Below are 21,127 nucleotides of genomic sequence, written 5' to 3' on the forward strand. Positions count from 1 at the left end.
ACATTCTCAAAGATCCATCTCATCATGGGCGCCCTTTTTTTTGAACTATTACTGTTAAGTTCGGGTAATGAGAGGCTGAACCAGGGCATGGGTGCAACAAATACTTTATTAGAATAATAAAGGACTGAATGTGCTTGCCAAGCCTGGAACTGGCTCGCAGCGATCAGCAACTGGTTGGACCCCACAGCCTGCTTTTATAGCTGGCTGCTGGGGAGAACCAACCAATGAGAGAGGGCAACCGCCCCCGCAGCGCGAACGGACCTGGGTGGGAACTTCTTTAAGTTCCAGGGACATAACATCCCTTCCCCCCAGATGCGAACACGCGTAGTCTTTAAGGTACGCGGGAGGCATGTGCTGGCGCCCAGAACGGCGCAACTCTGGGAAGTTGTCTGGTAGATCAGAGTCTGCAACAGTGGGTTGGACCGGTGGGGTGTCCTGAACGCGTTCCTCAGTCAGTGCCGATTCGGGACTCGTAGGGCTGGTCACTGGGGATGTGCTTCCGTTGACTGGTTCGGACTGGTCGGTCATCTGGTGATCACGGGTTGTGTTCGGGGTCTCCGTCTTGGCGGCAGGCGTGAACTGGTCCCTGGAATTGGTGCTGATGTGGGGTTGATGCTGTAGCCCTGCACCAGTCTGCAACCACGAGTCACTGCTAACGTGAGTGCCTTGGCGCTTTCGCAGCTGATCCAGGTGCCTTCTCCAGATTCGGCCATCCTCCAGTCTGACTCGATACGACCTGGGTCCGGTGATGGCCACGATCTCGCCCGGGATCCACAGAGGGTCTCCAGCGAAGTTCCTCGCGAACATGGGTTCCTGTAAGACAAAATGCCTAACCCCCGATGAGGAAGCGAGGGGAGAGTCAGGGCAGTAATGTGGGTGAAGCCTGTCCAATACAGTCCGCAGGCGTCTACCCATCAGGAGTTCAGCCGGGGACTTATTAGTGACTGTGCACGGGGTTGAGTGCTGGCTCAGCAAGAAACGGGAGAGTCTGTGGTGCCAGTCTTCCTTGCTGAACCTAGCTAGAGCTTCTTTAGTGGTCCTAACGGCTCTTTCTGCCAACCCGTTACTGGCAGGATGAAAGGGGGCCGTGAAGATGTGGCGGATGCCCAGATTGGCAACGAAGCGACTGAACTTGGCTGATGCGAACTGGGGGCCATTGTCGGAAACAATTGAGTCTGGTAGCCCGTGCGTTACGAATAGGCGAGTTAATACCTTGGTGACCGCTTGCGTGGTGGTTGTGGACAGTTGCGCCACGTCAATCCATTTAGAGTAAGCGTCCACGACCACCAGGAACATTTTGCCGTGCATCGGGCCCGCTAGGTCGATGTGAATCCTGGACCAGGGTGCGCTGGCGCTTTCCCACTTGGTGGGGGTGGCAATTGGAGGGGATGGACAGGATTCCTGGCAGGGATGGCAGGAGCTTACCCATCTGATGATGTCATCGTCGAGGCCGGGCCACCATACGTAGCTGCGTGCTAATGCCTTTATCCTGACGATGCCAGGGTGGCCCTCATGCAACGCCTCCAAAACTCGGGTACGCAGTGAGGTCAGGATGACCACTCGTGTGCCCCACAGCAAACAGCCCTGCAAGCTGGACAACTTCTGTAGGCGGGTCTTAAAAGGCGTGAATTTGGTCTCAACATCACTGCCCAGCCACCCCCTCCTCACCCAGTCCAGTACCTGGGCGATCGTTTTGTCTGCCTTGGATTTGGCGGCAATGTCAAGGGCAGTGATGGGGAGGTCCAGTTGGGTGACCTCAAAGATAGCATGGACCGGGGCAGGATCCTCAGCTGGAGCAGGTAGGGGGCAGCGGCTGAGGGCGTCTGCGTGAGACAATGTTTTACCTGGACGGTGTATGAGTCTATACGAGTATGCCACGAGGAAAAGAGTCCACCTCGTCATTCTAGGTGACAGGACTTGAGGGGTCTGTTTGTCACCTGCTAGTAGACCCAGGAGAGGCTTATGATCCGTGACCAGCTCGAAAAAGTGGCCAAAGAGAAATTCATGGAATTTCTTCACAGCTGCGACAGCTGCTAAAGCTTCCTTGTCGATTTGGCTATAATTGCGCTCTGTTGCAGAGAGCGTCCTGGAAAAAAAGTGATGGGGGCCTCGGAACCATTGGGGAGTTTGCGGCTTAACACTGCCCCAATTCCAAAAGGGGATGCGTCCGCTGCTAGCACTAATGGAAGGTTGGGGTCAAACTGAATGAGGACCGCCTCCGACGTGAGTAGTGATTTGACTGCGCGAAAGGCGGAGTCTTCCTTGTGTCCCCAATGCCAAGCCGATTGTTTATCCAAAAGGCTGTGCAGGGGTTCCGCCACAGATGCTTTATGGGGCAGGAACGACGCATAAAAATTCAATAGCCCCAAGAAGGCCTGCAGTTCCGCTTTGGAGGTTGGAGTGGGTGCCTCGTGAATTTCCTTAACCTTGGACTCCAGGGGGTGAATGCCAGAGGCGTCAATTTTATAACCCAGAAAGTCCACCTGTCTAGTGGCAATGGCACATTTTTCTTTTTTTAATTTGAGGCCATGCTGTCTGAACCTCTCTAACACTGCTTGAACTCCCTGGAAGAGTTGGGGTCTGTCCCTGGCCGAGACTAAGATGTCGTCGAAGTAGGGTACTACACCAGGGAGGCCCTGTAAAATCCGCTCCATGAGGGATTGAAAAATGCCTGGGGCAACACTTACGCCAAATTGGAGACGCTTGCACCGGAAAGCACCCTGTGGGTGACAATGGTCTGGAGTTCCGCTGTTTGGTTGTCAACAGGGAACTGTTGATACGCTTGAGACATGTCCAATTTGGCAAAGATGCTGCCAGGTTCAAAAGTGTGTAATAAATGCTGAATGACAGGCACTGGGTAAGCGCTAACTTGTAAAAACTTATTAATTGTGGTTTTGTAGTCCGAGCAAATTCTCAGGCTACCGTCTTTTTTGAGGGGTGTGACAATGGGCGTCTCCCATTTGGCGAAATCTGTTGGCTCAATGACCCCTTGTTTTAATAATTTATCCAGTTCCGCATCTAATTTAGGCCGAATAGCGAATGGGACTCTACGAGGTTTTAGCCTGATTGGGACTGCTTGGGGGTCGACTGAGAATGAGATAGGGGTACCGTTATAACACCCCAGTTCTTGCTGAATACATCTGAGTAATCAGCGAATAAGGAGTCAGTGTCAGAGGTTGAGACAGCATGGACTCCTGTTAACCCTAGGCCGAGATGGGGAAACCAATCAAGCCCCAAGAGTGTGGGGAGATTTCCGTTAACTACCACTAGAGGTAGGTGGCCTTTGAAAGTTTTAAAATTAACAAGAAACTTGCCTCTGCCGATTACAGGTATGTCCTTCCCCTGGTAGTCCTTCAGGTTATACTGGCACTTCTGGAGGCGGTTTCTGGATAGACTGGGCTGTAGTCTCTTGAGGGTGCTCCACGAGATAATTGAGAGCGCTGACCCTGTGTCAACCTCCATGCGACAAGGTTTACCTTCTAACAAAACGGAGAGAGAGATTTTACTAATGGCATGGCAAGCGTGCTTAGCATGGTGGTGAGTGCGACAGTTCAATACTTGCCTTTGGGGTCCCGAGTGTGAGAAGGAGGGGTGCCTTTGTGCCGAGTTGTGAGCGGCTTGACAGACTCTAGCGATGTGCCCCTTTTTGTGGCAAATGTTGCAGGTGGCTCCCTTGAATTTGCAGGTGGTCCTCAGGTGAGATCCACCACAGGATAGGCACAGGGTGACGTGCTTGGGAGGACTGACTCTTTCTTGCTTGGCTCCTACCTGCGGGTGCCTGGCGTGGGCGAGGCGGTGGATGTCGGCCGCATCGCTGGGGTCCTCTTCGATGACCACCTCTTCAGAGTGGACTGAAACTGCACTTTGCTTGGGAGCAGGACCTTGGATCTCGGTGGCTGAGTGTGCTGCCAGCTCTGCTGCCAGGGCTTCCTCGACTGCTTGCGCGAGGTTGAGGTCCTTCCTAGCGAGTAGGCGCCTTTGGAGGTGAAGATCCTTGACTCCGCAGACTAGCTGATCGAGGAGCATGTCCTCCAGGTAGGTCCCAAACCCACAATGGAGAGCTGCAGTCCTGAGGGCAGCCATGTACTGGTTGATGGACTCTTTGTCTGATTGCTTCCTCATTCGGAAGGTGAACCGCCTGGCAATCTGTGAGGGTCTAGGAGAATAGTGGTTAGTAAGGATTTCTAACAGTTCTGTCCAGGGAACGTTTTTTAACTCATGTGGAGCCACGAGTGCTGTGGCGGTATGAAAGACGATGGCCCCACAGTAAATCAGGAAATATGATTTTTTCCGGTGCTCCCCTGCATCAGCCAGCCCAATTGCGTCGATGTAATGGTTAAAGCGATTCTTGTATGACTCCCACTTCTCCTCATCTGGCTTGAATGCTGGGAAAACTGGGTTGGAGTTCATGATGAAAGAAAAATCAGGCTGGATAATCTGTTGAGAAAATCTCTCTGAGGCAGCAGTAGGAAAGGTTTTTTGTGCCTGTGGCAGGCAAGTGACTTCAGCTCAGGAGAAGCTTTTCACAACTCTCTCCCTCTCTCTGGGTTTAACACGAGGTTAGGCTGCAACGGTCGTTGGCAGCGTTTTGAAATTCGCACCTGCGTGGGCATCAGTGACTTTGTAATACAGCACCGTGCTGTACTTCTTGGGCGGAAATTCAAATGACAGCCGTTTGAATTTCGCGCCTAGAGAAACGAGCGGCTGCGGCTCGCAGCGCTTCACTTTCCCTGTAGCTTGGCTAACAAGCGGCTACAGATGCTTCTCACTCTCGCTGTTTGCTGACCGCTCTCTCTGGCTGCGGATCAGCGTTCACTCCCGTTGCCTGCTGATCGTTCTCTCTAGCTGCGGATCAGCGTTTGCTCTTATTGCCTGCTGATAGTTCTCTCTGGCTGTGGATCAGCGGCTAGTGATTCAGCGGTTGCATTGTGCCTCTGGTAGCCATCCCATCCTCGTCGCCAGTGTTAAGTTCGGGTAATGAGAGGCTGAACCAGGGCATGGGTCCAACAAATACTTTATTAGAATAATAAAGGACTGAACGTGCTTGCCAAGCCTGGAACTGGATCGCAGCGATCAGCAACTGGTTGGACCCCGCAGCCTGCTTTTATAGCTGGCTGCTGGGGAGAACCAACCAATGAGAGAGGGCAACCGCCCCCGCAGCGCGAACGGACCTGGGTGGGAACTTCTTTAAGTTCCAGGGACATAACAATTACCATCTGGCAGAAGGCACAGGATAATAAAAACAAGGACAAATAGGCTAAAAAACAGCTTCTGTCCCAGGGCAGTAACTCTATTGAATTCTACGGTGTAGTGCAATATTAATGCTATATCAGGGGTTTTCAATTCAATGTGTGGAGTGTGAGGGATGTGTGTTTGTATTTATTTTCATAGTCATAAATTGTACACTGAAGATGGTATTTAATTTTGTTGTATGAGGTGCATAATAAAGTAAAGGTGCATAATAAAGTAAAGTAAAGTAAAAAAAGTATTTATTTTAACATTTGTCAGGATATGTTTTTGCAATGATATTATCTTCAGTTTTGACTTTTTTACTTGGAATTCTTTTACTGCTGTTTGATACATAACTATACATCACCCAGAGAGATAGATTAATAAGACAAAAAAGTGGGACGCTAAAGCTGGCTAAATAATATCACTGGCTAAATTGAGATTACCATTAAAAATACTGTGAAGGCAGTTTTAATTTACCAGATTTTCAACCATACAATTGGCTTTTTATTTTAACATTTATATTGTTTAGAGACAACACCTTTTATGAATATTTCCTCCCTTAGGTGTACTTGGACAATAAATATACTGCATATCTTAGAAATCTTGAAAGTTTTAGGGTTCAAGCATATTAAAGAGAGGATTTCCAATCTTGAATATATTGTTATTTATAGGTAAGTGGTTACATTTGATCCCAAATTATATGAAAATATGATTAGAATAGAATAACCCTAATTTGAAAATAAGGGGGAAGATGCTTTATTGGAATGGTTTGGTCAATACTTTGAATCAGTTGATTTCTAATGACTGTTTCAAAGACTTCAGGACATTGTGTTTTGCATATAGTTTGCCTACAACATTCATTTGGCAATGCTTACAACTGAAACAGTACTAACCTAACATTATAGCCTGCAAATGTAAAATAAATTTATGATTTAAGAATAATATTATAAAAAAATATTTGTGCTTTTGGGTCCTTCAAAAAAATGTTTGAAGAATGTTGATGAGATACAGAGATCTTGTCAAAGCAAAATTCAAACATTGTGGAGCAGCATTCTTTGTTGTATCTCTGTATTAGGAAGTTGAAAGAGCATGGTGGCTCACATGGTTTCAACACTGGGCTGACAATCGGCAGGCACACATTCGAGACCCGGTTGCTGCTGAGATGGGTGAGTTCCAGTCTCATGCTCCAGCTTCTTCCAACCCATCAGTTCAAAAGCAGGCAAACACGAGTAAATAAATGGGTACCATTTAATGGAGACATAAAAGAAACATCCAGCTGGGTGTTCTCCAGGCAATGGCAATGTCACCCTTCAATCCTTTCAACCGGAGGTGGTATTTAGCAGCAGGTTCTGACCAGTTCTGGAGAACTGGTGGCAGAAATTTTGAGGAGTTTGGAGAATCAACAAATACCACTTCTGCATGGCCCCGCCCCCATTCTATTCTCTACCTCCTGAGTCCCAGCTGATCGTCTGGGTCTTCTTTTGTTGTCCTGCACAGGAGAACAGAGCTGAAAAGCAGGTAAGTGCAGTGGGGAGGGAATGAGATTTTGCAGTAACCTTCTCCCAGGAGTGGGGAGTGAATGGAGATTTTGCAGCATCCTTCTCCTGTCACACCCACAGAACCAGTAGTAAAAATAATTGAATCCCACCACTGCTTTCAATCTGGAAGAGTTTCAGCTCCTGACATGACTATAGTAGTAGGAGGAGGAAGTTTCCCTAACAACTGAAATATCTTTTCAGGTGGCATGAGAGCTTTTAGTAGAAAGGAGGAACTCCTTTGTACTTCTGCAGATTCAAATTATTGTTTTCTGTTGTAAATTGTAAGAACTGTCTGAGAAGGCATAACTATATTCCCACTTGCTGAATGATGGCATACTTGGTTGGTTAATTCAGTTTTGAGTTCAGTGTATACATTTTTGAGTCTATGACATAAACAGCTCTTAACGCAAAGGGGATTTATACCCTAAAATTAATTTATTGCATCCAAATCTCCAGATGTGCAGCCTAATTTTGCAATAATTATTATAGAGGAAGTACTTGTATGTGTTATTGGAATGTTCAAGTATATTGAAGAAGTGTTTCTAATTAAAGCCTAACATAACTTTTTCTTTAGCATCTGCAAAGCTCAAGGGTATACAAGCTAAGGCTTTATAAAAATTAGCAATATTCTGAGAGAGGGAAAAAGAGAGAAAGAAAACCTAGCAAATTGCCATGTACAGTATCATTGCACACACACTATAATGATCTCTGATATATATAACAAATATGTGTGTGTGTGTGTGTGTGTGTGTGTGTGTGTGTGTGTGTTTTCTTAAGTTTTTACGGGTACTTACATGTATGGTATTCAGCTTTGTTTGGGTATTTTCCCACGTCATTATAGTTGTGCTTTTAAAGTTGTAGCAACATTTCGGCAGAATCTCGTCTGCCATCATCAGGCTTCTGTATTGTGTTCGTCTGATGATGGCAGATGAGCTTCTGCCAAAACGTTGCTACAACTTTAAAAGCACAACTATAATGATATGGGAAAATACCCGAACAAATCATAGCTATCAGTGGTAACCTGCTGTGGAATGGATAGTAAAGAATGATATTATAGGATATGGCATATGATTTGGACATATTCAGGACAGATAGTCCTTGACTTGATGGCACAGTGGTTAGAGTGCAGTACTGCAGGCTACTTCTGTTGCCTGCCAGCTGCCTGCAATTTGGCAGTTCAAATCTCACTTGGCTCCCATTATTGAGGCAAATATTTCATAATACAAGTTCAGCAATGATATTGGTCTTTTTTATCATACTGAAGAAGTAAGATACACAGTTATTTCCAAAGACGTTTTGTTAGGAATGCTTTATTGTTAATATGGGAAAAAACTAGAGAACAACATAATTTGAAAATTCCAGTCTGGTTATTGACAGCGGAAGCACTTATACACCCAAATATTTGTAAAATGAGAACTATTGATAGGTATAAGGATATACTGAATGAAAAGGGTGAGCTCAAAACTAAACAAGAACTGAATGAACAAGGGGTTGATATTTGTATTCATATATGCAAATACAATCAAGATATGAAAAAGATATCAAAGCTGAAGGTTCCATAAGAAGTTAACAGAACTGGATAAAATACTAACAGAAATGGAAGACAAACTGATTAAAAAATGTATTGTTATTTACTAGGTGTTAAATTAGAAGAAGAGCAAGTAATGAAAACGATGATAGCATGGGCGATATGCCATATAGAACCAGATAAATAAAGCAGGAATTATTTTGTATTTATTTAAAAGATATATACGGCCACTCATCTTAAGCAATTCTTGGTTTACAACATTATTATCAGGTAAAAGAAGCTGAAGCACTTTTTAATCTTTTCTTTTTAATTGAGCCTGCCTCAATAAAAGTACTTTAATTTTCCTGCAGTTGATTTCATGGTCTGGTCAACTTAGTAGGGCTGATCTCTTAGAAGTTTATGATTACAACTCCAAGAATTTACTAGAAATTTTGGAAGCTGTGACTATATCATAACAGGAATCACTTCTGCTCTGAGCAGCTAGAATTGTTAGCCTTAGCAAATAAAGGAGGGTGTTCTACATGAATTTTAAGTGGTCTTACAATATGCTTCAGCATAGGATTCAAATCATTGCATTTAAATAAAGAATATGTCTCTGCCTGTGTGTGTACACAAACACACTCTTTTTCATCTTGCTAAAGGGTTTAAGAGATTGAAGGAAAAATGTAAATTCAATAAATCCTTTCATAATGCATTCCTTTGTTTTGAAAGCCTATCCTATCCTGAATGCACAGTAATTTTTTTTTGCTCTTGCAAAAACCTTGAGAAGAAACTTGCTGAACTTCCTGTTGAAAACTGAAGTGCTTTATTTGATCAAGACTGATAAGAGCTTCTTCTATTGTGTTATACCAGTGAATGCATGTTTTCTTGATTTCCATTATCAAGTAGGTCGTGAATTACTGGGACAGACTATTAGCAGATGTTATCACCCATTAATGGAAGCAAAAGGTGCACTAGTACAGTTTTCTACATTATAGCAATAGCACTTATACTTATATACCACTTCACAGTGCTTTACATCCCTCTTTAAGTGGTTTACAAAGTCAGCATATTGCCTCCAACAAGCTGGTTCCTCATTTTACTGACCTTGAAAGGATGGAAGGGTGAGTTAACCTTGAGCCTGTGAGATTCGAACCGCCAAATTGCAGGCAACCAGCAGTCAGCAGAAGTAGCCTGCAGTACTTCATTCTAACCACTGCACCACCACGGCTCTTTATAGGCTTATATTTACAGTCACTTTTAAGTAGAATACTCTTCACAGTACCTGTCCCATCCTAGGACCAAGATAGTCCAGCTTAGGATCAAAATCTGAGAAATTTCAACCGTTTGGTCCCTTCCAGCATTGAGCTTATGGTGACAGTATCCATTGAAGTCCCAGACCTGAAAATATGGGAAAACCAGGATATCTGATTTATACTATTTAAAAAAAACATACTGAAAAATAGCAATAAGTAATAATAGAGTTGAGACTTTAATGTTAAGTTTAACATTTTTCATATTACAAAATTATTCAGTGCACTTCCAATAATCAATATTATCAACAGTACTATATAAGCAGCTCTATGTTCATACACGTATTACAAATTGTATTTAGCACTCTCTTTTTTTGAAAATTTTAATTTACTTTAATCACCATAGGGTTATCAGCCTCTATTCTATAAATACCATTGTACTTAATTTTAATTTGTATGCTATGGTTTATTGTTTTTAATAATGAAATAAATTGGGAAATAGAAAAAATCAATGTATCAAAACCATAAAGTAAAATGTTTCTTGGTTACTTCAAACACAATGTTAAAAATCTTAAGCCTACATAATCCATGTGCTGGGGAGGAAAGAACATGACTGATGTGGAACCAATGCTATTAACCTTTTGAATCTTTAAAAGATCTTACAATTGCAGCTAATTTACTGTACAATACCAAAGGTTAAGTAAAGCACAGCTAGTTTCCATCTACTGCTTTGTTAATCATTTGAGATTGGTTTTTGCAAAATTCAAACTAATAAACCCATTCTTCATTCTTAATTACATCAGAAGACAAAGCTTGAAACACTCAAGATATCTATCTGTAGAATCAATCAAAATCTTGTCATAAATGTGAAATCTATTTTTTTCCCATCTGACTTGAGAGATATACTCACCTATTCACTGATTTTTGGCTCATACAAATGAATTAAAATTACTTCTCTCTTTACAAACTCACTATCATGTTCAAAAGTGTTTTATCCTCATCTGAGAGGTATATTTATATATCACAGTTTTGCTCCTTCTTTTATGATTTCTTTTATTTCTTTCTTAGAATTATCTGTTTCTGCTCTTCTTATTAACCTGGAAATCCTGCTTGCTATGCATCTCTAAATTCACAATTCCCCTGGGCTTAAGTTCAACTCCTGCTATGTTTCTTTGCTCTTCTAACATAGCTCAGAAGCTGAATTTTATAGAAAAAATTTGAAGGCAAATCTAGCTTCCAGTTCAGCTGCCAGGTCAGTTAGAGGTGTATATTATGGGAATAGAATCAAACCATTAATACCCTGTTTTCCCCAAAATAAAACCTGCCCTAGAAATTACACCTAATCTGATTTTTTGCATGCTTTTGATATAAGCCCTACCCCAAAAAATAAGCCTTAGTTAAGGTCATCATTAGTGAAGGGGCATGTCTAGCACCAGAGGTGGTGAGGGCGCAGGGGTTGACAGTGTCCAGCAGTCACTGCAGCATGCACAGCACAGGTGAGTTGATTATATGTCCAAACAGCAGAAGAGGCAGAGGCAGAGGGGGGAGTCATGTGTTCCAGATGTGCTGCACAGGAGGAAGGAGAGCTGAGTCAAGCCAGAGTAGGCAGGTAGCCATGGGAGACTTGTCTTCACATGGCAGCACCAGCAGCAGATGGAGGCAGAGGTGCGGGGGGTTGGCAAGTGATCCTGACAAACTGCGTGGACTGCGGAAAAGCTAAGAGATGTGAAGACGAGCATCCCCTGGCCACCCACCCACTCTGTCCCGCTGTCTCTTGACTTGCCCGGTCCATGAGCAGCCATGAGCAAGCAGAAGAAGTGGGATGGTGGCCATGCAGGAGGACAGAGTTGCCAGAACCACCACTATGAGGGGAGGGAGGTGTCAGGGCATGGATGGTCTGGCTGCAGGGCCCTGAAGTAAGCTCTTGTGGGTCACATGAGGCATCTCCATGACCCCCTCCCTGCCTTGCAGCAGCATTACTGAAAGGCCATGTGGCCTCCTGCTTCATTGAAGCCATGAGCTAGCAGAAGTGGGCCTACTATACATGGGGAAAAAAATAAGACATCTCCCGAAAATAAACTCTAGTGCTTATTTTGGAGCCCTCAAAAATATAAGACCCAGTCCTATTTTGGGGAAACACAGGTAGTATCTAAATATTGATCTTAATGTTCAAAATAATATGTATCTTTTATTAAATATAAATCTATAAATAAAGACTTTCATACTTGTCCCTATGATGTGGGGAGGAAAGTAAGAAGGAAACAAGTATTCTGTAAGGAAAGTATCTGAAAATCTTTTAATCAGAGATAAGAAAAACAGAGACCCAAAGGGGAACCCAGAGAGGGGCTATTATCTGCCATTTCTATTCCCAATGTCCCTAGAGGTCAATAAAATAAAATTGTAAATAACTGGTGCTTCTGAAGTGCCGATGATGGGATTCATTTATTGTGCTAAATTATAAGTAGGCTAGTTCAGTTGTGGAGTAAATAGACTACACAGATCTGTTATTATAGTTTGTGCATTATGACTTAAAACACAGCATGTGTGAGCTCAATGAACTTTCACTTCTTCAACAAATCATGATATAGCACAATTCAGAATTCCTTGGAACACAGTATTGATCTATGCAGAGGACTATGTTTACACAAGACACCTAAGATGCACTGGTGGGATTCAAAAAAAATTACTACTGGTTCTGTGGGCATAGTTTGGTGGGAGTGGCATGGCTTAGTGGGTGTGGCAGAGGAAAGATACTGTAAATTCTCCATTCCCTTCCCACTCCAGGGGGAGGTTACTGCAAAATCCCATTCCCATTAACTTGTTTTCCAGCTCTGTTCTCCCATGCAGGGCAACAAAAGAAGACCCAGCCAATCAACTGGGACTCGGGAGGCAGAGAATAGAAGGGGCGGGGCCAGTCAGGTGGTATTTGCTGATTCTCCAAACAAGTCAAAATTTCAGCTACCGGTTCTCCAAAACTGGTCAGAACCTGCTGAATATCACTTCTGCTAAGATGCTTACTGAATCCATTTTGTGGGTTTGTATATGTTGAACTACAAATTAAGCACTTGAGTAGGATTTTGGCATGCCGGAGAAGGTCTGATCCACTTTAGGTTGGTCTGTTGTGCAAATGTATATGCTTCAATGTTAGCTGATCTGTTTAAATGTGTCAGAAAAACATATTCAAAGTATTTTTCTTGACTATATCCCAATTCCAGAATTTAAATGCTTTCCCATTCTAACTTCCATCTGAGGTGAAAAGTGACACTAAATCATGAATAATATTTTTTTTAAAAGCAGGGCAACATACATTTATAAGGTAAAGAAGAAACCAGAAAGAACAGAAGCAGAAAGTAAGAACAATCTGAGGAATTGCAGTCTACTCTTCCAGTCTACTTGGAGGCACAGAAAAGGATTATTAACACTTTATTTCTCCAGTTAAGATAATAAACAATATTAATTTTGCTGTTTAACTAAGAATATTGGCTATTTTATAGCAAGTACCAATTCAAGTTCCTGTAGTGGAATTTCTTCTATTGTTAACATTTTTATTGAGTTACAGTAAAGGTAAAGGTTCCCCTCGCACATACGGGCTAGTCGTTTCCAGCTCAAGGGGGTGGTGCTCATCTCCGTTCAAAGCCAAAGAGCCAGCACTGTCTGAAGATGTCTCCGTGGTCATGTGGCCAGCATAACTAAATGCTGAAGGCGCATGGAACTCTGTTACCTTCCCACCAAAGTGGTAACAAAGCTGTTACTTTCCCACCACTTGCACTTTTACATGCTTTTGAACTGTAGGCTGGCAGAAGTAATGGGAGCTCACTCTGTTACGTGACGCTAGGGATTCGAACTGCTGATCTGCTGACTGTTCTGATCAACAAGCTCAGTGTCTTAGCCACTTAGCCACCACATCCCTTTTTGAATTATAGAGTAATATAAAATACAAAATACCAAGTAAATCGGAAAGCAGTGGGGAAGAAAAGGGGAAGGAGAAGTGAGGAAAGATAAGAAGAAAAGAAAAAGAAGCATTGACTTCCAACTCTCTCTGTTACAGTAAAATAAGGCATTAACATCAATCACAACTTTTTGCTTTTTCCTACTAGTATAGACAAGCCATTTCTATAAAGATCTATCAGTCTAATCGGTAAATCCCCAAGTCAAAGTTTTATTCTTCTCCACATCATGCATAGATTTCAGAAGTGGTCTCCATGTGGAAACAAAAGTACTTTGCCATTTTAGCCAACTCCATCAATTTCTTATTGGTGGATGTTCAAGCTACACCTCTGATAATATGAAATGCTTCATCCCACTTTATCCCCCCTCCCCTTTTTAAACATGCATAGTGCACACCTTGACTGTTCCATCTGTGCCCCCGGTGAAGAGCCGGGTCTCAGTCCCGTCAAGAGCCATCGTGCTGATCTCTGCATTGCCATGACAACCAGTAAACTCTTTGATTTTCTGCCCAGTATCAATCAGCCAGAAGATAACTGTAGATCCAGTATCAGAGCTGATTACCTAAGGAAGAGGTGGAGAGAAAATCACTGAAATTAAAACCTTGTTTATATACTCTGCTTCTAAATACCTGTATTATAATAAACTAATACATATGCAGCCTACTAAGTATCAATTTGAAATGCAAATCAGCACTGATTTTATCACCTTTCTTTCAAATCATAAAGTTCGTAGGTTGATTTTTATCCCATGCCTAATACCTTTCTCCACAGCAAGCTTTATTTAACTGCTGAGTAATGATCTAGTTATCATTCAACAGAGAAAAGAGGTGACTTGTTCTTACTGCATTTTAATCCAGACAGGGACGATGTCTCTTTAGCAATGAAAATTGCAATCTTTTTCAAACAAAATAAAATAAATCTAAGGTTGCAGTTGTCAAGAGGAAAAGCTTTGTGATATACAGGTAATAAAATACCATCCTTCCTTATGTCAGCAAACTGCTTCATATATAAAGCATTAAGGGAATGTCTCTGAATACATTAGCTTACAACTTCAGTATTATGCATTTATTTTTAACAGTATATTGGAATTTATTTTCGCTGTATATTGGAGGAAGGGTCATTTGCATAAATCATGACATATTACACTCCCCCCCCCCCAAAAAAAAACCCCAAAACCCCTTGGTAAAATGTGTGTTGTGATTTCAGAATGCAACCCTAATTTTTTATAAGTCACTCAGCCGTTCCATCTATACCAAAAGATTATGTTTAATATTTATGAAAGATTTACATAAAGGTAAAACCAACTAGTTATGCTCTTAGTAAAATATAGTTCTCTCTTGCCTAAAAGTCTGTAAAGATTCTCAGTCATCCAGGTGAGTCATCCTTTGGTCGTGGTTGTCCCAAAGGTGCTTTTTCAGGAGGCAACAGGATAGTGGGCAATGGAAGGATTTATATTCCTTGCAGACAGCTGGTAATCTGCATCCTTTTAGAGCAGGGGTGTCAAACACAAGGCCTGTGGCCAGATGCAGCCAGTGATGTGGTCAGCCATTCCAAGGTCATGCAGTGGAATGCAGAACCATCCAGCCCCTGAATACAGGGACTGTTACCCAGACAATTTGTTAGCATCTAATTGGACTCTCACTGATAAGCCAGGAATGTGGGAGAAGGAGGTGGGAACAAGAGAAAAGTTATGAGCCATGGTGATGCAGTGGTTAGAATACAGTACTGCAAACTACTTCTGCTGACTGCTGGCTGCAGTTCAGCAGTTTGAATCTCACGAGGCTCAAGGTTGACTCAGCCTTCCATCCTTCCAAGATGAGTAAAATGAGGAGCCAGATTGTTGGGGGCAATATGCTGACTCTGTAAACTTCTTAGAGAGGGCTGTAAAATACTGAGAAGTGGTATACACTGTAAGTGCTTTCACTATATGCTTTGGGCATGAAAACTTCAGATCCAGCTTTGCTTCTTCTATAACCACTTGGCTCTAGTAAAGTATACTTTTGGCTAACCATGGGCTTGAAAGTCTTTCTTTTCTAACTGAACTAGTTGTGATGGCTGGCAGGGGAGAGTTCAAGTATGCCTTTTGTGAGATTTTCCTAATAAAGACTGAGGATTAAATCACAGTTCTCCAAGAAGTTGAAACATAGCCCAGTTCCTCTTAAATGGCTTGGCTTGGACAGAAAGGAATCTGTATTGCAGACAAGCGTGAAACTCCTTGAAACAAGTGATTGCTCAGTGTGAGTGAGAAAGTGCAGATGACTGTTACATCCCTGGTGATTTACATGTATTGCTTCTTTTTCTCACCTTTCCTAGAAACGAATAGATTCTTGGTATGGTTTTAAAGCTGCAGTAGCTGCAATTTATAGCCTGAGATTCAACAAATTACTCTGTATTTATGGCATGAAAGAATTCATACCCTGAATCCTCACAATACAGGTAGTGCTCAACTTACAACACTTCATCTAGTCAGCACTCAAAGTTACAAAGGTACTGAACAAAGAGACTTATGATAATTTTTCACACATATTTATTCATTTTATTTAGTTTAGTTTAGTCTGTCAAGCATGTGTGAGAAAACAAGCATAAGTATGAACATAACATATAAACATATAAGTATAAACATAAATGATTACAAATAAACAGGAACAGTAGGACAGGGACAGTAGGCATACTGGTGCACTTATGCACGCCCCCTTACAGACCTCTTAGGAATGGAGTGAGATCCACGGTAGACAGATTAAAGTTAAAGTTTTGGGAGTTTGGAGCAGATTACTTTGAGTTTGAATCTATTGTTTGCCTGTGTATTATTGTGGTTGAAGCTGAAGTAGTCATTGACAGGTAGGACGTCGTAGCAGACAATTTTGTTTACTAAGCTTCGATCAGACCGTAGGTGGTGTAGTTCTAGGTTATCCAGGTCCAAAATTTCACTGATTATCACAGCATCCCCATTTTTACATGATCAAAATTCAGACACCTGGCACCTGACTCATCTTTATGATGGTCCCGAGGTCACACAATCACTTTTTGCGACCTTCTGACAAGCAAAGTCAAGGGGGAAGCCAGATTCACTTAACAACCATGTTACTAACTGAAAAACTGCAGAGATTCACTTAACAACTGTGGCAAGAAAGGTCGTAAAATGGGGCAAAACTCACTTAAGAATTGTCTCACTTAGCCACAGAAATTTTGGACTCAATTGTAGTCGCAAGTCGAGGACTAACTGAGACCTTTTGCAAATATCCCGAAATAAGGCAATGACAGATAACTTCCAAACTGCAACTGAGAAAACTCCCGTGATGTCACCAGACTTGAATTTAATATGAGGGAGACAAGTTGATCTTCATTACCACTATTTTTTCTCAACTGTATTTAGCAGTTGAACCAGTTCAATATGAAATACTTTCCCTTAAAATATGACAATGAAATCATGCCAGTTTTTTTTAATAGTCATGCCAGGGGTTTTTTTTTCCCTTAATGGTGGCTTATGGCGTACCAGGAAAGACAGAGGGCATTTCCTCTATAGATGGATTTTATTCATCCTTAATTCTGAATAGGTTTCAAGTGAATTAGCCCATCTATTTTGTTTAAAGTTCATATCGCTTAATACAAATATCATCTACCAAATGGCACCCAAGCATTTCTTCATTTTGTTTGGTATACAGTGTCAGCCTTCAAGATTTTCTCCCTTTGCTTTGCATCTTTCGGCTGTCATAAGTAACAGTGGGAGGAGGGGGGATAGTTATGGGAAGTGAGCTGGAGGTGTTACAAACTGAATTGTATAAACTGGGGGGGTGGATACATTCTTGCTTAGGTTTCTATTCCTTGCTTTCTCTTCTATGCTATGCGCAGCTGCAAACCTTTATCAAAATATGCCAAGGTCAATGGACAGAAGCCTCATCACCACCTGGAGATGTCCACATGATGATATTCACAACTTTTAATTGGAAGAACCATTTGAACTATTGGGGGTGGGAACATTGCCATACTCTGTATATGGGATATACACGCCCATTTTCTCAGATTCAGAATTCTTTTGTTGCTACCACTTGATTTCCAGTAAAAGATATCTTTTCTCTAATTAAAAGAGTCTAAGTATTTCTTTCTTGGATTCTGAATGGAGCACCAGCTGACAGACAGATTGTATTGGGTAGACATGTATAGTCATAAACTTGGTGCAATAATATAATATATTAAATATTTTCATGAGGAAGTTTATATTTGACATATTTATTGATGCTATAACATTCTATAACCAGGTATATTTGGGTTGAATTAGCTAAATAAAAGATCAAACTAAAGCTATTTATCTACAAGTGAAGTAAATTTGCTGCTTTTCAATATTAATAATTAAACAGAATTTCCTTGTAAAGAAATGAGAAGTTGCAAACATATTTGCATTAGATTATTCTTCTGAAGTCCTGGAAGCATAATTATGAATGGCACCCATGAAGAATTTTAATTGCTATCCAATATGCTTTTAATAACAAACATATCATGGCCTATTAAAAATTCTCCTCCAAAAAACCTGGGTGATAACACCTGTTATTTCAAGAAAGCAAATGTAAAGAAGTTTTTTTCCCCTTGGCAAAAGGTAAAAAAATAACAAAACCAGCTAAAAGCCTTCTTTTGGCTGTACAAGTCAAACAGTTGGGAGTTCTTGGGCTAGTTTTAATAGCTTCATCCATTTCCCTATGTTGATCAGAGTAGAACAGAACTTCCATAGCTTATTTCTGTTAAAGACATGGGGAGTCATTAAATTAAATAGGCTTTGCGAAAACAAACAGCATATAGTCTTTTTAATAACTATGGTTGGTGAAGAAAGATCAGCCAACAAACTTAACAGGCCTAAGAAAAACATGTTTTTTTTCAAAGCTCTATACTTTTCTTAAGAAAGACTTGTAAAAAGAAACATTGAGTTAACACAATACTTTTTTTGGAGAGAGGACAACCATTCTTTCTTATATATGGGTCAGGTTACTAGATCCTGACACATAGGCATTGTGATTGGGAAATAGATTTGTAGGTGCCTTGGCTACATTGTAATGCTGCTTTTATTGTGTAATTTTATTGTAATGTGAACTATCTGGAATCACAACCTTAAAATGGGCAGCTATACTGTATAATTTCTACATAGACTCTTATTTCTTTCCTGTACTTCAAATTTTTGAATTCCTCAGTACAGTTAATGGATAGCCTATGAGACTGGGGATCCTGTTAGCACAAGAAAAACCATGCTGAGCCAACAATTTCTTCCCACATAATCAAATGTTTATGGAAAGCTCAAAATGAGAACATAAATAGAAATGCATTCTCCTACTCATGGTCCTAGCAAATGATACTGAAGGCCACAGTTGCTCCGATACTAGAATTAATTTCTAGTCAGGATGAATAGCAGTTATGACTTTACTTAGTCCTCTTTTAAAGCCTTCCAAGTAATCTCAGATTGGACAGCCAAAGAAATGCACATAGAACTTAGTTCAGAATGCTGTACAACTATTATTTCTCAAATCAGACAGCCACTTGCTTAAGTCTGCCTTTGCATTTCTTGATGAATTAAAAAGATTGGGAACGTTACTAAACTACACAACTTCTTATTCTCTTTTACTGAATTTTTCTGTATTGCTTACACTAAAATATTTGGATAAATAATGGAAAGTGGATAGAAATGGATATTTAGTAAGGGTATTTTGATTTATTTTTAATTATTTATGACCAGAACTGAATAATGCATCCAGTTCTGCTTATCACAATATTAAAAAAAATATTGAGAATCTGGAAAGAATGCAGTGAAGAGCAACTAGGGGCTGGAAGTTAAAACATTCAAAGAACAGTTCCAGGAACTAGAACTGAGTTTGTCTACTCTAGTGAAAGGAAGAAATGGGAAGATATGATAGCAGTATTCCGATATTTGAGGAGCTCCTACAAAGATGTGGGGCATCAAACTATTTTCCAAAGCACCAAAAGGCAAGACAAGAAACAATGGATAGAAACTAACCAAGAACTTAAGGAGACCAACCTAGAACTAAAGAGAAATTCCTAAAAGTGAGAGTAATCAACCAATGGAATAGTTTGTCTTCAGAAGTTGTAGGTGTTTCATCACTGGAAGCTTTCAAAAAGAGACTGGACAGCCATTTGTATATACAATGACACAATAACTGTTAATAGAAATGAGATTTTTGTATTTTTTTTTAAAGAATAAAAAAAATAAAAAAAAGAGAGAAAGAGTGACTAGACAGCCATTTGTCCAAAATAGTATAGGGTCTACTGCTCAAGCAGAGGGTTGGACTAGAAAAAATCAAGGTCCCTTACAATTCTATTATACTATTCCATTCCATCCATTCCATTCCACTCCACTTCATTCCATTCCATTCTATTCTAATGTTCACCCTCTTTCTTTCTATTCCATTGAGAACATTTCCAGGGAACATAGGAAAACTATTAACTTACATGTATTAATTTGCAATTTTTTTCCACATTCTCTCCCTGCTAGTCACAATCGTCATATTTATCCTTCTAAGCTATTCCATGTTATTCATTGCTGCTTTGTCCAGTTACACAACCTTTAGGATACTGTGAAGCTGCCTTGCAACTAATTAATATATTCATCCATCTAGCCCAGAAGATTTCTTTTTGCTATCCTTTTTAACTGCAGATGCCAGGAAACAGGCTGTAAAATTTTCTGCACACAGATCATGTGGTGTACCTCCACTCCTACACAATAGCCTTCTCTCCATATGCCTCATTTCATGTTTTCAAATTTCTTGTGTTCTTTCTCTAGTAGGAACTTCATTATTGATACCTGTATCTCTCCCTGTATATTTATTTATATCAGTGAGTACTTCCAGTTTGAAAAAAAATAGTACTTGTTGTACTGGACAGCTGGTAAAAATACGCTAATCGGCTGAGCATGTTCATGTTTGCATTGGAAGTCTAAAGTCTAAATGTATTTATTTATTTAGAAGCAGTTTTTTACACAGCCCTCCCTTCATTCTTACAACGCTAACTGTATGTCCAGCAGTACTGTCAAAATCATCAACATAGTAATGAGGCAGTCAAGTTGAAGCCAAGATGAATGACTTCTTTCCCAGTGTCTTAGAAATGCCACATTGCTCTTTTAAGTCTTTCACATTGCTGAAAAATTTCTATTGGACAAATATACAAAGGCAGAATGGAAGCCGAGAGATGTGGCAGCTTCACTGTCAGTACTGTTATAAGGTAGGCACAGTTACATCACCACGGAGAAGGACATGTTATAAGCATTCGCAGTGTGGCATTTATGCTGTCCCAAGTTTTAGAATTATTCTGCCTCAGGGGTCCAGAGAGCTGTTTAAGCTTGGCAACGCCAGAACGAGCATTCAGAAGTGAAATCTCAAAATGAGAATCTCAGCAGGAGCAGTGAGCTTTTCTTCTGAGTTAGAATAGCTGGCAAGCACAATAGTATCCGGAAAATGAGATTTCAAGGAAACCAAGAAAGCAAAGCAATGGAAACAGGAAGGATATTTACCGAGGTAGCCATTTTCTCATTTAGAGGATGATTTCTAAAGAATTAAAGGGATCTCAAAGTCCTTGTACATAATAGCAATAGCACTTAGACTTATATACCACTTTACAGTGCTTTACAGCCATCTCTAAGCAGTTTACAAAGTCAGT

General features: G+C 41.1%; 1 protein-coding gene across 1 annotated transcript in view; it reads right to left on the minus strand.

Annotated features, from left to right (window-relative positions):
* WDR49 (WD repeat domain 49) overlaps positions 1 to 21,127 on the minus strand; it is a 137,101-nt gene that overhangs the window by 71,865 nt on the left and 44,109 nt on the right. Inside the window, exons 9-10 of the mRNA XM_087933396.1 lie at positions 13,875 to 14,039; positions 9,563 to 9,678 (exon numbers count right to left, since the gene is read on the minus strand). Coding sequence (XP_087789522.1) covers positions 9,563 to 9,678; positions 13,875 to 14,039 — 281 coding nt within the window. The remainder of the gene's footprint in view (positions 1 to 9,562; positions 9,679 to 13,874; positions 14,040 to 21,127) is intronic.

Source organism: Pseudonaja textilis, chromosome 4, assembly GCF_049901715.1.
Source record: "Pseudonaja textilis isolate UNSWEBS1 chromosome 4, rPseTex1.2, whole genome shotgun sequence".
Lineage (NCBI taxonomy): Eukaryota > Metazoa > Chordata > Lepidosauria > Squamata > Elapidae > Pseudonaja > Pseudonaja textilis.